The 15846-nt window shown below is 42.8% G+C and overlaps 1 protein-coding gene across 4 annotated transcripts in view; it reads right to left on the bottom strand.

Annotated features, from left to right (window-relative positions):
• RBPMS (RNA binding protein, mRNA processing factor) overlaps window positions 1-13109 on the bottom strand; it is a 188378-nt gene extending 175269 nt beyond the window's left edge. For 2 of the 4 annotated variants that reach the window (XM_077144507.1, XM_077144505.1), the window contains exon 1: window positions 12946-13109. In XM_077144507.1, coding sequence (XP_077000622.1) covers window positions 12946-13011 — 66 coding nt within the window. In that variant the 5' untranslated portion in view covers window positions 13012-13109. Of the gene's footprint in view, window positions 1-1681; window positions 4922-12945 lie in introns of those variants that run through there. The other 2 variants (XM_077144506.1, XM_077144508.1) reach the window with 2 other exon arrangements.
• Between the last annotated feature and the right edge of the window lie 2737 nt (window positions 13110-15846).

Here is a 15846-nt window from a genome sequence, read left to right on the forward strand (position 1 = left end):
CATCAGTCTTTTAAAAGAAAAAAAAAAAAAAAGAGTGACAATATAAAGCCTAAAAATAAATAGTGGTGTACAAACAATGTTCTTTCTTTGAAAAGATGTTTGTCATTTTTAAGTGTTCTGAAAATTAAGTTAACCGCAAAACCATTTTCAACAAAATGTGTGTTTCTAATTATTGGTGAGAAAATTTATACTCCTGAAAAAACTGGTGTGCCTCAAAAAGCAGAAGTTCGTTGCTGGAAGTGGGCAAGAATATGTAAAGACAAACTAATTTTGATAAGGTATAACTACTTTTCTAGCAATATCAATTAGGAATCCTGCCGTACAACACCGATACAAGATATGATCACTTCGAATTGAAGGCAAGGAGCATTCCAAAACAGGACCTTCCTTCCCACAGGGTCACTGTCCAATACAGCAATGATTACAGCCCCCACCATTTGTCAAGAGACAGAAGTCCCCTCTGTTTTGGGGTTTAGATTAGTTTAAATTTAGAAAAATGAAGGCAGTAGTTAATGCAGTAATTCAAATCTTCAATTTATTTACAGGGAATTTAGTAGAAAATCATAGCACCAGAATTTTTACTTAAGGTTAAAAATCATGGAAAACCCCTTTCTCCTGCTTTTCTCATTCTGTACTTATTTCCGCCTATTACCGGGAACGGCCTTTTTAAAGTAAAAGCTGAAAGCCCGGGTTGGACCTCAATGCCACCCTGGGTATAATTCTGTCCAACCTGGTCGGATCCCTGTTATAGGGTGAACCCTTCAGCCCTTCTTTAAAATGTCTTTGGCTCATATAGTGGATACAGCCTGCCCAGGTAACCACTTGGGAGGGCACGTACCAAAGGAATCTTCTCCTTTCAACCCTCCCCCATAAGGGGTGAAGCAGAGATTGATTTCCCAACTCTGGTTTTCTGCATTAACCCCTCCTCAAAATACAAAGACTCAGGATGAGCCTTAGGAGTCCTTTTGTTTAGAGAGGGTCATTTCCTGCCTTCCGCTTATACCCAGAAACTCCCACCCATTTCTCAACCAGAGGAATTCTTAGTTAAGAAAGCAACAAGCTTCAGATATGAAAACCAGGGCTTAAGTATTTTCAAATACAGAAGGGTTTCCAAAGTTAAGTGCACCATTAATTTTTCCTCGTTATGCTAAAATACTAACCTAACAAACTAAACAAGCAAGGTCAGGTATTTTCAGTTAAAAGCCAATTCCCCAAACAGCCTGTCCCTTCGACCCTGACATATCTTGACTTGCAAGTGCAGAAGCCTATGTAACAACGGGGAAATGGAAAGTGGAATGGAAGTGGGAAAATATTACCATTCTTATAACACACAACGGGTATTGTCTGTCCAATCTCTACATTTTAGTTGAGGACCCAGGGGCTTAAATGAGTTGTCATAGCAAAACTGCTTAAGATACTTGTCTAAGGTCCTGGGGATAGCAAGGGGGAAAAAAAGTACTGACAATTTGGTCAAGAATCGGACTTATATAAGTATTTAAATACAAAAGGTTCTAAGACTGCCAGACTAAGGATAATTTTTTAAAGTTTGTTCAGGATCAAGTATTATGGCATAAATGCCATACATGAGGATAATTCTTTGGCCTGCATTTCCATTCATACATTGGTCAGCCCAATTAACAGACAGCTCGCAAGTCTAATGCCCAAAGTAATGGTGACTTACATTTCTTCCGACCTGAAATGCCATCCTGCACTGCTTTACAATGAATGAAACCAGTTCCTGAATCTGTGAAACTGAGAAGCAGGCACACACCGCGGCCGCGGGTGGTTCCGTAAGGGTCACAAAGCACAGATTAGGTATTTCCCCACCGCTGCACGCACAGGTGAGTAAAGGCTGATTCAGCCGACCAAAGCCGGTGTCATCCTGAGCTACATACCTTTTCACTTCACTGGCAAAGCAGAGTGAGCTTGAGGCTAGACTAAATAAAAGACTGGGAGTGCTAAGTCTACCTCAAACAACCTAATAGTCACACCTGCAAAACAGGAATCAAATTCGTACTATAAAGTTTATCATCTGGCCCAACTTTTAACTTGGGTTCATCACTCCAGACTAAGCCCCTTTTATTCCTGGCTCTCTGGAATTATGTACTAGGTTTCTATTCCAATCGGATAAAGGGGAGGATTCTTTTTATATGCGAAAAACTGCTGGGTACCCCCACACAAGGCATCTACCCCTACTGTCCAAACAAAACTTCTGAATTAAAATGTGTAGGATAATCATTGTCATTTCTGGTGTAATTAAATAATTAAGTGGGAATGGTGGAGGGGAGCGGTGGGGATCCAGAAATGATCATCCTGCAGAAAGCCATAACTAAAATTTAATCAGACTGCTCAAAGAGGTTTATGAAGACATGGTGTATTGTACAGCCTTCGGAGTTGAACAGGCCGGTTTGCATTCCAAGCATTTAATAAATGACAAATTTACTAAGCAGTCCTGGGCATTGTTCTTTGCGCTGGAGGTTACACTAAACAAGACAGACTCCTGCTGCTGAGGAGTCACATTCCAAAGGTACAAGATAAATTACCAAGTAAGGTAACCAAGAAGTCCTACCTGACTACTGCTTTAAATTTGGAGATCAAGGCCTTTCTGGGGTGACATTTAAACTGAGATCTGAATGAATGTCTGCCTTGTAGACACCTGGGTGTGGGGTTTTTCCAGGCAGAGGAACTAGCAAGCATAAAGGCCCTGAGGCAGGAACAAGTTTGGCAAGTTTGGTCCCTAAATAAGGACCAAGCTGCTGAAGAAGCCTAAGGAATGAGGCTACAGTCAGTAGCAGCTGAGATCAGTAAGAGGGGCTGGGCCCAGATCACGTGACCCTCGGGCACTACAGAGAATTTTAAGCTGTAAAACCTCAGACAAATTACTTAATCTCTCAGAGCCTCACATTTCGCTTCCATAGAACTGTGACGATAACATTTCATTTAGCTTATTAAAGAGCCATGCTAAAAAAAGTACAGAGTAGATTTTCGCTCCGAAAATAATGAAAGAAATTAATAGGCAAACTTGATAAATGCTTTTATAAATGTGATGTTTGAATTTGCACCTGATCTTCAACTCCCCCTCCAATTTTTAAATACATACTAAGAAAGAAATGACGAAAAGGGACATTTTTGTAATACAAACAGTCTCAAGCGTCAGCTCTCACAATTCTTTTGCTCATTTCTGGGAAAACACTTGGAAAGTCCTGGAAAGGGGAGAATCAGGCTTGGAAGGGCTCAGAGGTGAGAAGGCAGAATCAACACTGGGCGACGCGATCTAGAAGCAGTTGATGGAATTCCAGCACTCAGCTGTTTTTCTCCTTTCTTCTACTCTGATAAGCAAGACCCTAAGGAGCAGCGATTACCAAAGGTTTCAGGGTCCAGTCTGCCAGCATTCCCCGAGGGCAGGCAAGGGAGGGAAGAATCTGCCCCCTAAACTCAACACATCCTGCAGGCTTGGGAGTACTGTACTTAAAAACAGATGCCTCTTTGGAAACTCACACATTTTAAGTCCTGTAAATCATACATGCCGGGTAAAATAATTACACTTTTGTAGCACTTCCCCTCTGAGCACAAAGGAAATTCTGGTACTTCTATAATAAGAGAGCACTTTCAATGCTGCGCCTTCCCCCCCAAGGACTTAACCATTCAGCTTATAGGTGGGCATAAGAATTTTCACAGAACAGGTTCTGGGGATTCAGGAAGGATTTTTTCTTCAACCTCTAGGATTTATTTTAGGATAATGTTGGCTACCTGCCTGCATATCTAACTGGTGATATAAGAATTCGAGTAATCGAAAATGACACTAAAATCAACTCATGAGGAAAAAAAAGATAACTTAAAAGTAAAAGTTGGCCTCTGGCTTATTTCCAAGGGTTGGCGAGACGCACCTTTGCAAAACGCTAGGGGCTGCTGGGCTGCCTGGGCATTCTCTTTGCATTTTAGATTTGTGTAACAATGCTGTATTACAGCCTGGAATTTGGAACTATCCTCCTGGGGTGGCATTTATTACCACCATTTCCTTTTTTTCTTTCGTATTCTACATAATGCGCATCATAATGGTTGCAATAAGAGTGAAAACCTAGGAGAAACACAAATGCAAGGTGTTGTGTTTTTTTCTTTTTAAATTCCCTGGCTGCTTTGCTTTCTCTGCAACCTGACACTTAACTCTGGAAGGAAAAGGTAGCAAACCTTAAGAAAGTATGAATTAATACATTTAAAAGATGACCCACACAAACATGATTAGGGCTGCTGGCCATAGGCTTAGCCTGCTTTTTTTTTTCCTTAACCCAATAAAATCACAAAAGAACAAAGCAACGTGGAGAAAATTGTTTTTCTTATACACTTAAAGATATGATCCAGCTTTACTTCCCAAATCCACCTACAGAATTTAGTGGCTGAACCTTCCCTTTTAGGCACAGGGTTGAGAAAAGAAAAGGTGAAATGCGAAAGCCAGGGAATTCATCACAAATTTTAGAGAAAAACAATTTCCTGAGACTTCTTATGAAAGAAAAAAAGTGTATGTGGAGAAATACGACATATAACTAAGATTTTTCCTACCCCACCCCCTCAGGCTTTCAAATGCACAAGTATACCAAATACTATTATGTTATAATTAGGCGGATTATATGTAACACCTTTTTATGTTCTAAATTTAAAAGTGCTTTAAAAAAAGTTGTTCCTATTTTTCCTGAGCATTTCCGATTCTTCCCCTCCTCCTAAACTTTAAGTAAATTTTGTATCTTCTTCCTTGCCTACCCTCACAGGCGTCCTAGCAACTAAGGGTCCTACGTCTCTCTCCAGTTTCTTGGGGGGTCTCTTTCATGCACATCACCCACATTTCCCATTTCCAGCTATATAATCCCGAATGGTTTTCAAGAACGTATTCCAAGATCAGACCTCTCCTTTGCACCTCAAAAACTCGACATTTTCACCTCCTAGCTGCCCTATTCCCCTTTCAACCTATTTCACCTCCTAGCTGCCCTATGCCCCTTTCAACCTATTTCACCTCCTAGCTGCCCTATGCCCCTTTCAACCTCTCTGTCTTCCCTTTCTACTAATCCCATCACTGTTTAGTCATACCCAAAGAGGAAACCCCGAGAGTCTTCATGGAGTCCTCTCCACCACACATCTAAGTTAGTAAGGCCCCAAATGCTTTGTACACCAGTTGCCACCTTTTTTTTTTATGCATGGGCAGGCACCAGGAATCGAACCTGGGTCTCCGGCATGGCAGGCGAGAACTCTGCCTGATGAGCTACCGTGGCCCACCCTACCAGCTGCCACCTTAATTTGAGACCAGGAAACTCTTGCATTCCTGGTCTCACTGATCTTTGTCATCAACTCTTCCAAAACACGCGGCACCCCTTTTCCATTGGAACAGCCTAGAATGTCAACTCCCTGCTCCCCAACACAGCACAGTCAAGAGTTTCTAGTGTGGAATGCAAAAGCTCCTCCATTCACTCCCAGGCCCCAGTTTCATCCCTACTTCCCCTTTCTCTTCGGCCGTTCCTCACTTGTTTCTCCCCAAAAGGATTCTTTAAGCCTCCATATGTTCATATAGAATTGATCCCTTGGCCTGGACCATCTTTTCCCCACCGTCTCAATCCTTTCCTCATCTGGAAAATCCTTAATTGAGACTTTGCCCAAATATCCCTTCTTCAAAGCTTTCATCACCTGAACTGTCCAAGTTCTCAAAAACTTCCAACCCTAAAAAACTACAGAAATTATCATAAATCTTATTCTGTTCATTCTATACAACTGGGACCAGGTAAGTGTTTCGGCATCATTGGTTCAGAATAAGCATTAGAGGCTCTCATATAGGGCTAAAATATACAGGATGATAAATGGAACTCACTTAAAAAATATTTTAAAAACATATAATAGAGTAGAAATCCTAAACCACCCTAATGATAAATAAACTATGTTAATGATGATCGGACTCACTTTTCTATAACAGTTCAGAAAACACATTTTTCCTCATGTTATTGTATATACGCATTGTACATGTGTGCGCTGTTTAAAGCCAAAGCTTTAAACATGTTTGGGGAGGAATTGCTGATTTGCTGGGCAGGCAGAAAAGGGTCCAGTGCCGTGGTTTTATACAATGTTGAGCACATGAGTGGGACTCACCGAAAATCATATTTATTTTACTTTGCGGTTTTCAGGGTTAGAAAAAAAAGAGGTTAGGAGTTGTCCAAAAACAAAACATAAACCCAAACCAGGGAACTGATGCCAAATTACCTGGATCTTCTGGACCAATCTCTTTTCTTTTCCTGAATTGCTAACACTATACAGACCCTCTCTTCACAGTGTTATCTGTTAGGTGACACCCACCTCTCGGTCAAGTTGGATTCTGAAATTTTCTTAACAGTCCTCCTGTTTTTTAAAAAATAACGAGTATTTTTCTTAAAAACTAAAACAAAAACACTGGCATTTTCTAGAGCCACATACACATCACATACAGCTTCATCACCCTCTCCATCTTGCAAAGTTGGCTGTGTGCCCAAAGCAAACGACTCCCCTAACCTGAACACCATGCTTTAACATCTCTTTTCATCTACACGGGTCATCACCATTAAACTGGGAGCCACAGAATAAAGGAACTGCCCCTCAGTGATCTTGACACCCCCGGGTACAGGCGCATACGGGTACAAGGTACAGGCACATACGTGAAGACCCTGCCACTTAGCCTCCTGGCATCTAATTATAATAACAATACTTACATAGGCTTGTTAGGAGATTGAAATGTAATAAATATCTGTAAAGGGCTTGGCCAGGACTTGGCACATGGTAAACACTCGGTACAAATCAGTGATGATTATTTATTGAGTGGATATTTAAGATTTCTGAAAATTTTGTAGGCTCAAGTATTTCAACACTTTCCTTTTACCGCTATCAGCAAAATTAAGAAACTAGGCTGCTTTACTCAGATAAACTCAAACGTGTACTCTTTCCTTGAGTATTCGGTCAGTTTCAAGTTCTAGGTTATATCAGCACTTCTTCCCCACCCCCACCCCCCAAACACACACGTGCATTTGGGCATGCACACACAATGCATTGAAATTGTTTACATTTTCCACTTTAAAAATAGGTATGTGAGTGCACGAAATTATACCCATTATTCCCAACAGGGTCATGAAAGCGTCATATTGCTGTAAGCATCAATGTGATACCTGGTTCCAGGTAGCCCCAGGCCACTAAGCCACTTCTGCCACAGCTTTATGGTTCATCCTCTTCATTCCTGCCTAAGTTTTTTTCTTTGACCAAGGCGAGCACTGTTGGAACATTTGCATTCCCTTTCCCTTACCCCTAGGCAGACACTAAGGTGCCAAGTGAAACTGAACACAAACATTCCAGAGTGGCTGTCACACAGAGCAGGCTTGTTTGGGAATGCGGGGAACCTGGTGCTCTTCCACGGAACCAAGGCTTCTGGAAGCCCACGCCACAGAGGTCAAATCGAGTTCTATGGCAGAAACCAGACTCTAATGGTGGAAACCCAACTGCCCCTCGGAATGAGCATTCCCCACCGTGACAGTGGCTACCAGACGATAGGAGGAGAGAATGTTTCCAGCTGGTCCATCCAAGACTTTTCTAAATCCCCAAGGGGCCTTCGATAGCAACAAGTGACTGCTAACTTAGGCAGAGCCACAATCACCAACGTCATCCGTACGGATATCTTATTTGTTTCTAAATTTATTTATGTATAAAGAATTACATGTGTGTATATGTACACATATAAAATACCAACTTACCTGGTGGTGAGGGTCTTTATTTGGTTAGGTGCTGAGTAAATGAGAATACTGTTTTGAGATGACAGATATGTTTTAAACATAGTACATGAAAAAAGGTAACGATCCAAGAGTTAAATAGAGATACAGAAAGTAACTTCTGGGATTTGGAGGAAACCTCACCCCTTTGGGATAAGGTGTTCTGGTGAGAGATGCTGCAAAATGTAGGCTGACACTTGCATCCTACATCAAAAGCAGCTCAGACTAGAGGAAGCTAACAGGAGAGGAAGAAAGTGGCTGAAAGCTATGGAGTCCCTGTCTGGTGACACAAATCATTCGCAGAGGCTAGAAGTACAAAAGGAGTTCGGGCATGAGACAACCCAGCAGGTTGGTATGAGGAAGGACTGAGAAAGGACATTACAACTGGGAGGGCAGATAAAGCTCGCGGAAATGACCCTAGGTAAAAAAAAGAATGAGATTTAAGTATCATGAGGAAAGGCAATGAGAAACAGAATAGGCCTGATTCCTGCAATAAGGCAAGAGCGAATGAGACCAACCCAATAGCTTTGTGACACCTACGAATACTACAAAGAAATTCAGTGAAATTCTCAAAGCAAAAAGACATTTAATTCTTTTTCTTCACATGTTCATGTTAGAAAATTTAGGAAGGTATCCGAAAGTAAACTATCTGCAACCCATCAATCAGATAATTTGTTAATATTGGGTTTTATGAGTATACATTTATCTTAAAGAATTAAAATCAAACAGTATAAACCTTTTAAATCTATTCTTCTCATTTAGTGTTATAACATGAGAAGTATATCCTCCATTAAAATATGGTCTTCAAATACATAGCTCCTAATGGACACACGATATTCTCTCTCAGAAATGATACCACTATTTTTTTTTCCTATATTGGACATAGAGAGTTTTTATGGTTTTTTTACTATTATAAGGTACTCCTTAATAATTTTTCTATAAATAGATCTTTGTGCATGCTTATTTTCTCAAGGTAAATTCCTAAAAATTACTGAATCAAAGGGTGTAAACATGTTTTAATAGTGTAGTGTCAAAGAACTTCAGAAAAGATGCATTAATTTATAACACCATTGCAGTGCACAAGAGTACACATCACCCAGCTCTGAGCATTTTCATCCTCAAAGCAAAAATTAATAGGAACCTACAAAAACTATCTGAAAGCAACTACAAATAGCACCGGAAGAAGCCATCTGAAGAACAAATGTCATTCAACAGAAAGGTGACAATGTGTGCACATAAGGGTGTATCAGAGAAATTCTAAAACCACCCCTGGAAGGATAACTGAGAGTACATGTTGTACTGGCAGTGGTCGCGCTGCATTCATTTTACTATGAGGTCACCGCATCTCCATCCAAAACACTGTCACCAAATTTTATTTGATATATACGTTCATTGTATTAGATTTGATTTGGGATAATAGAAACTCCAAACTTGAGTAAAATGTATTAGACCCCTGGGTACTTTCCCAAAGTCATAACAAAGATTAATCTTAATACTCAATGAAAACCTGAGGTTGCCATATCAAACTGATAAGGTACCCTTCATCTGTGCCCATTATAAGAAACTGTTTTCTTTATGATCTCAATATTTTGGCAAAATACTACGCACTTTAAAAGGAGGAATGTAAAGTAAAGATTTGTGTTAACCTCTTAAGAACTGACTTTACGTGATTTCTGTCCAACATCTGCCAAACATCTTTCCGATTGATATTCCAGCAGTGCCAAGATTTTGCTATTTCAGTTTTGTTTTAAGCACAAGTCAGTTTGGTAAAAGTGATTTAAGGAGAAACTACTCTAACAGTGCTTCAACATAATAAAATGCCTTTTAGAAATGATTTGTAGTCAGCCTGAAATGTACATATTTATAAGATTTCGAAAAAGGAAATTTGTTTGAAAAATTCACTGACCAATAAGTAAATTATTTCTTTCTACTAGATAAAGTCTCACTATATTTGAATGTATTAAGACTTATGATAACTGGTTACATAAGACAAATAACTATGACCCATATTTACATTTTTTAAAATTGTAATAGTCTGATTGAGTGCAAACTGCCAAAGGTGTTTTAAGAGAATGTTGTCTGTTCCAAAATTAAAGGCAAATTCTAGAATTTTATTAATTGCAAAATGATGTAAAAAATGATGCCATATACATACATATATATACATAGGCCTTATAAATCTCAGCATCCATTAAAACCTCAACAACTGGTTTTTCTTTATAGGAACAACTTTATAGGAATACATATGTATAATACACTAAAACCAGAAAGCCAAGCAGAAAATTATCTCCCTTACACAGCTGGCTAGCCAAATCTTAGAATCATTTTTCCTCATAGTTTTAAGTGTTATCCAAAGTGGAAGTACCTGAACTGTCCAAGTTCTCAAAAACTTCCAACCCTAAAAAACTATAGAAATTATCATAAATCTTATTCTGTTCATTCTATACAACTGGAACCAGGTAGGTGTTTCAGCATCATTGGTTCAGAATAAGCATTAGAGGCTCTCATATAGGGCTAAAATATACAGGATGATAAATGGAACTCACTTAAAAAATATTTTAAAAACATATAATAGAGTAGAAATCCTAAACCACCCTAATGATAAATAAACTATGTTAATGATGATCGGACTCACTTTTCTATAACAGTTCAGAAAACACATTTTTCCTCATGTTATTGTATATACGCATTGTACATGTGTGCGCTGTTTAAAGCCAAAGCTTTAAACATGTTTGGGGAGGAATTGCTGATTTGCTGGGCAGGCAGAAAAGGGTCCAGTGCCGTGGTTTTATACAATGTTGAGCACATGAGTGGGACTCACCAAAAATCATATTTATTTTACTTTGCGGTTTTCAGGGTTAGAAAAAAAAGAGGTTAGGAGTTGTCCAAAAACAAAACATAAACCCAAACCAGGGAACTGATGCCAAATTACCTGGATCTTTTGGACCAATCTCTTTTCTTTTCCTGAATTGCTAACACTATACAGACCCTCTCTTCACAGTGTTATCTGTTAGGTGACACCCACCTCTCGGTCAAGTTGGATTCTGAAATTTTCTTGACGGTCCTCCTGTTTTTTTTTTTTTTTTTTTTTTTTTTTCTTAAAAAAGAGTATTTTTCTTAAAAACTAAAACAAAACACTGGCATTTTCTAGAGCCACATGTCATTCCCACCTGGAAGGGACAGAGTCAGGTCCACTGCACAGTGACGTCCACCGCGAGGGCCTGGGAATATACTCATTCAACAGCCTGGCGAACTCTAGCCAGAGAGTCCCAAGTGCAAGGCAGGCAACACCTCCCTTTTTGGCGTGCTTCAGTCGAGTGGGTCAAGCAGAAAGAAAAATGTGACTTTTCTCGGACTTGTGGTTCCAGGACACTCCAACCTCTTGAGCCACATACCAAAAGCAAAAAAAAAACAAAAAAAAAACCAAACTTCAGTTTGCCTGATTGACTTCTTCCAATTTATGAGTTTTCTCGATGGGGTGAACGGATCAAGATGATTTCAAACAATATGTTCTTACTCTTATAAGTAGACAGACTGCCAATCTAACTGAAATAGAAAGGTTTCTGAAGCAATTGTCATTTTGAGAAGTTGAGTGTATTAGATCAATACAGCAATCCCTAAAAGAGTAAACTTGCCATCATTTTAAAATTATAAGTGGTAAGGAAAAATAAATAGCAAAGCAGCCAGCAAGGATGAAGAAAAAAGTGGAATCTGCAGTTCAAGTCTCCACCTCTTTGAGAAAGAAAAGAAATACCAGTAGTATTACTTTCTTTGTAATTATGAAACAACAATATGTAAACACTTTTCAAGATAATAGTTTGTAATACAACAGATAATACCCTTAGGTGAGAAGGCAACTTTTGTCTTCATTCAATTCACTTAGGTTACACTAAAACACAGCAAATAAGCGTAAAATCTTATATTTATTTTGCATTTTTTGCATGGTCCTTGTTTCTCTCCTCTATCTTCCAGGTTTAAATAGTTCCCATATTACAAATGGACAATGCGCTTAAATTTATTAATGAATTACTCTCTAATGTTCGGTTTCACTGTTAGAATTTTCATTTGCACACAACACGGTATCGAAGCAATCTGATTCCTAACCGCTTTAGAATAAGTTTACCATTCCATGTTTAATTTATTATATTAGAATGCAAAACCTATAGGAATGCTTTATGGGTTATATCTAGATATCTGCACACACTATAGAATGTTTAAGAACTCAATTATATAAGATCTTGAACTGCAGATACGGTACCTGCAGGAATGGAGTCATCTGATAGGATACCAGCAAATATCCTAACTGCAAAATTCTGAAAAGTTTTCTCATGGGCCGCCCCCTACGTTTACTGACTTCTGTGTTTACACCAAAGAAACGCTCCGCAGCCAAAACATTTTTATGGTTTTTTCGGACGCACCAATAAAGTTTATGTTCAAAAGTCAAAGTGCTGTAAATACAGCCTCGATGGTCATTTGGTGAACGGTAAAATTTTTAACCCTTTTATTCTGCTCCCTACCTCGGCATCGCCCCCAAACTTGCTAAAGCTTATCGCCCACTTTCGGGGTCTTTGACTCATCAGAGGAGAATGCCGCGGATCAGAGAAGAATGCGGCGGATGTTATCTATTAATCCAAAATGCTTCAGTTTTTTGGTAAAGAAAAAGTTCTTTACCCAGAACTTTTAACTTTGAAAGGGCTGGGGACAGAAGAGTTCCCAGAGTTTCTCCCTTAAATCACACACACACACACACACACACACACACACAGCGCCTCAGCCTCAGTTCTAACCTTCCGGGTCCCAATAATCTGAGGTCACCCAAGAGTCACCTCTCGATTCCTCTTTTAAGATCGCGGGCAAACAAAGCTGAGCATTATACTTAGAAAAGTCTCCAAAAATGCTCGGAGTTACGCAATTTTAGGCATGCAGACGCGCGCAGACACACAAAAGATACACCCTCCCGGGGCCAAATTTGGGGTTATCTCTAGGGGCAAGGTCAAGCCCCAAACTCCCGTCTTCACACACATACACGCACACGCGCGCGCACACACACACACACACGCCTGCGCCCCAGGACCAGAGCCCGCGCCCCGCCGGCTTCTCCCTCCCGGCCGCCCGCACTTTGGAAAGAGCCGGCGGCTTCCATCCCCGGTCGCACCCACCACCGCACCGAACCATTCGGTACCTCTTCCTCCTGAAGGTTGGCCTCGCTCGGGGTGTTCTCCTTCTCGGCTTTGCCGCCGTTGTTCATCTTCCCGGTCCTGGCTCGCGGGGCAGGGCTGGGGCGCGGGGCTGGGCGAGGGCGCGCTCGCCCGCTCTTCCCTTCCCCGGGCGCCGGGGCTCCCTCGGGCGGGGCGCCGCGGGCTGCAGGGGCTGGAGCCGGGACAGCGGCGGCGGGCGCCTCAGGAAGTGCGCGGGAGAGACTGGGCAGGGCGAGGGCGCAGGCAGCCGGAGAAGGGAACGGAGACAATCGCGACCCGGGAGAAAGACCTGGAGAGGGAGGGCGGGCGCGAGGGAAGGAAGGAAGGAAGAAAGGATGGGGCGAGGACGCGCGTCCCGGGAGTGAGCCCAGAGAGTTGGGGATGTGGCCGAGTTGGGCTGCCACTGCCCGAGCCTAGCAGCCGCTGGAGCGAAAAGTCGGAGGTGGGGGGGGGGGGGGGGGAACGAAGGGTCCCCAGAGAGGAAGAGGTGGAGGAGGAGGAGGAGGAGGTGGAGGAGGAGGAGGAGGAGGTGCCGGGCAGCGGGGCTCGGGCCGCGACGGGGACGCTGGGGCCGCGAGAGCCGCTGAGTGCGCGCTCCAGGCAGGCTCTGGGAAGTATGAGATCCAGGCAGCTCCCTTTCTCTGGCCTTCCTCCCTCCTCTCTTCCCCCCACCCCACCCCACCCCACCCCGCCTCCCTTCCTCCTCCCTCCGCCCTCCCTGGACGTGGGCTGCAGCCTTCGGCCCTGAGGGACGGGACCCGGGCCGGCGAAGCCCCCTTGCGGGAGGAGGGGCTGCGCCGAGAGCGGCTGCCCAGCGGCCGGATGGCGCGCTCCGGGGAGGGGACGCGGGGCGGAAGCCCCCGACTTCGCGGTAGGTCCGAGGATGAAGGCAAGGGCGGGAGAGGGGAGAAGGTCCGGGTCCCCCCAACCTAAGTCGGCTCCGAGGGCCCCGGGTGTCCGAGCCGGGCCTGAGTTGGAGAAGTCGCGTGTGGGGGCACGTGAGCGTGCAGAGGGGCTTCGGGGAGCCAGGCCCCTGCCGGTGCGGGGACCCGGAGCTGTAATGGGTTACTTTTGTTGGCTTCCTTTTCAGGAGGGCTTTGCACCCCTCTCCCTAAGTTTACCCCTCCTCTTTTTTGTACTAGTTCAGACATAGCTTCTTCCCCCTCTGAACCGGCAGATTGAAATGACGGGGTGAAGTAACTCAAGAGACCCGGGGAGAGCCTGCCCAGAGCCTGCTTTTTCCCACCCTAACTTGAAACCTACCTCCTGCGCGGGTTCTCGGAAGTCTCGCCTGCCTCCCCGCACCGACTGTGGCTTTGCGCCGGATTTCCCAGGGCCCTCGCGGAGACCCCTTTCTCTTAGCCCTTATCAGACTGTTCTGGAATTATTTGTTTACCTGGCTTTCTCCCTTGCTCTTTTGGGAGATCCTTCCTGGAAGACAAAGACCATGCCCTGTTTATCTTTTTAATCCCGTGACTATTTAAATACACGACTTAGTACATAGTAAGCACTCAATAAATATTTGTTGGCTAAGTGAATATTCCTCACCGCTAGCAGAACTGGAGACACTACAGATGATCTTTAAAAGGCTCAAAGTAAGTATAAAGAAAGGGGCCTCAGTGTTCTGGGAAGTAAGCACGAACTGTTTCCTCGTCTGTAAAAGGGGAATGCTGAGGTTTATCTCCCAGGGTTTTGCAGATAAAAGGAGATAATGGATGGATAGATACAGAGATAGCATGTAGCACCCCTTCTTGCCTAGTTTAAGTCCAACCGTAGGTGGAAGCTAACATTAAGAAAATTGCACTTGTTACTACTGGGCCAAAGAGAGCTTCTCCAATAATGGATCCTTTAAGCTTTCAAACTCGACTGCTAGGAGCATAAAAATGGAAAACCCCATATTGGTAGGTTCTCCTCCACTTCCTGATCCCCAGGAATTCTCTCTCACAGCCTCCTGTTCCCTCCCAGCACCAATCACAATTTCTAATTATTTGCTTGTTTAACTTTATCTCTTTCTCCCCTCACCAGACATTCTTTACTCTGCGCTGGTTTAAGAGCTGCAGGGAGTGGGCTGGGTGTGGAGGTGGGGGTTGAAGATAAGGCCCCTGCCCCAGGGAGTTAGTGGTGTTGTGGAGACAAGCTACCCAAAACTATTTCCCATCAACACAATCTCAGAATTCTGGTTCAAATTGCAGAAAGCAAAGTGAAAAAATATTTGCATTATGACTATTATGAAGAGAAAAACAGTAAAGTGGTACTTGGACCTAAATTGGGATTTATTTGGAGGTCCGAAGCTTTTGATAAAGAAGCTTACTGTAGAAAAAAAAATACTTTTCTTTAATTGCTGTCATAATATCTTTCCTGTCTATGGGAACAAAAATATATCCTGGCTGAAAATAAACCAACTGTCTATTGAAGTGGTGACTTAAGAATCCAGAAGAGTCAAGGGCTACAGTTCCTCCCAAAACTTGGTAACTCTTGGTTCTCCTTGTATTGGCCAGTATATGGATAGTACACCTTGGCAAAGCCCTTTCCACTGCTAATACTCCCTCAGTTGTATGAGGTCACCACCTGGGGGCAGTGTCTTCCTGAGCAACGAATGAGTGGTGGTCTTGGACCCCTATGCTTGCTAGGAATGCCAGCAGTTTGCCCTCCTTGGCTATCCCAGCCTGCTGCTGAAGACACACCACAGAAAGGCATTGTCTTGTTGGCATCTGGCAAAGGCCCAAGAAAAGTGGCCATTGATCTGGTCACTGATGGTTCCAGTCAGACCCCACTTATGAGAAGGTGGAGTATGTTGTGTGAGTCCAGGATGCTGGGGGGACCTTCCCTGCCCCTGCCCCTGCCCAGGGAAATGTGGCTTGATTCCAAAAGTAAAAACTTGATTC

This window comes from Tamandua tetradactyla, chromosome 26 (genome assembly GCF_023851605.1).
Source record: "Tamandua tetradactyla isolate mTamTet1 chromosome 26, mTamTet1.pri, whole genome shotgun sequence".
Taxonomy (NCBI): domain Eukaryota; kingdom Metazoa; phylum Chordata; class Mammalia; order Pilosa; family Myrmecophagidae; genus Tamandua; species Tamandua tetradactyla.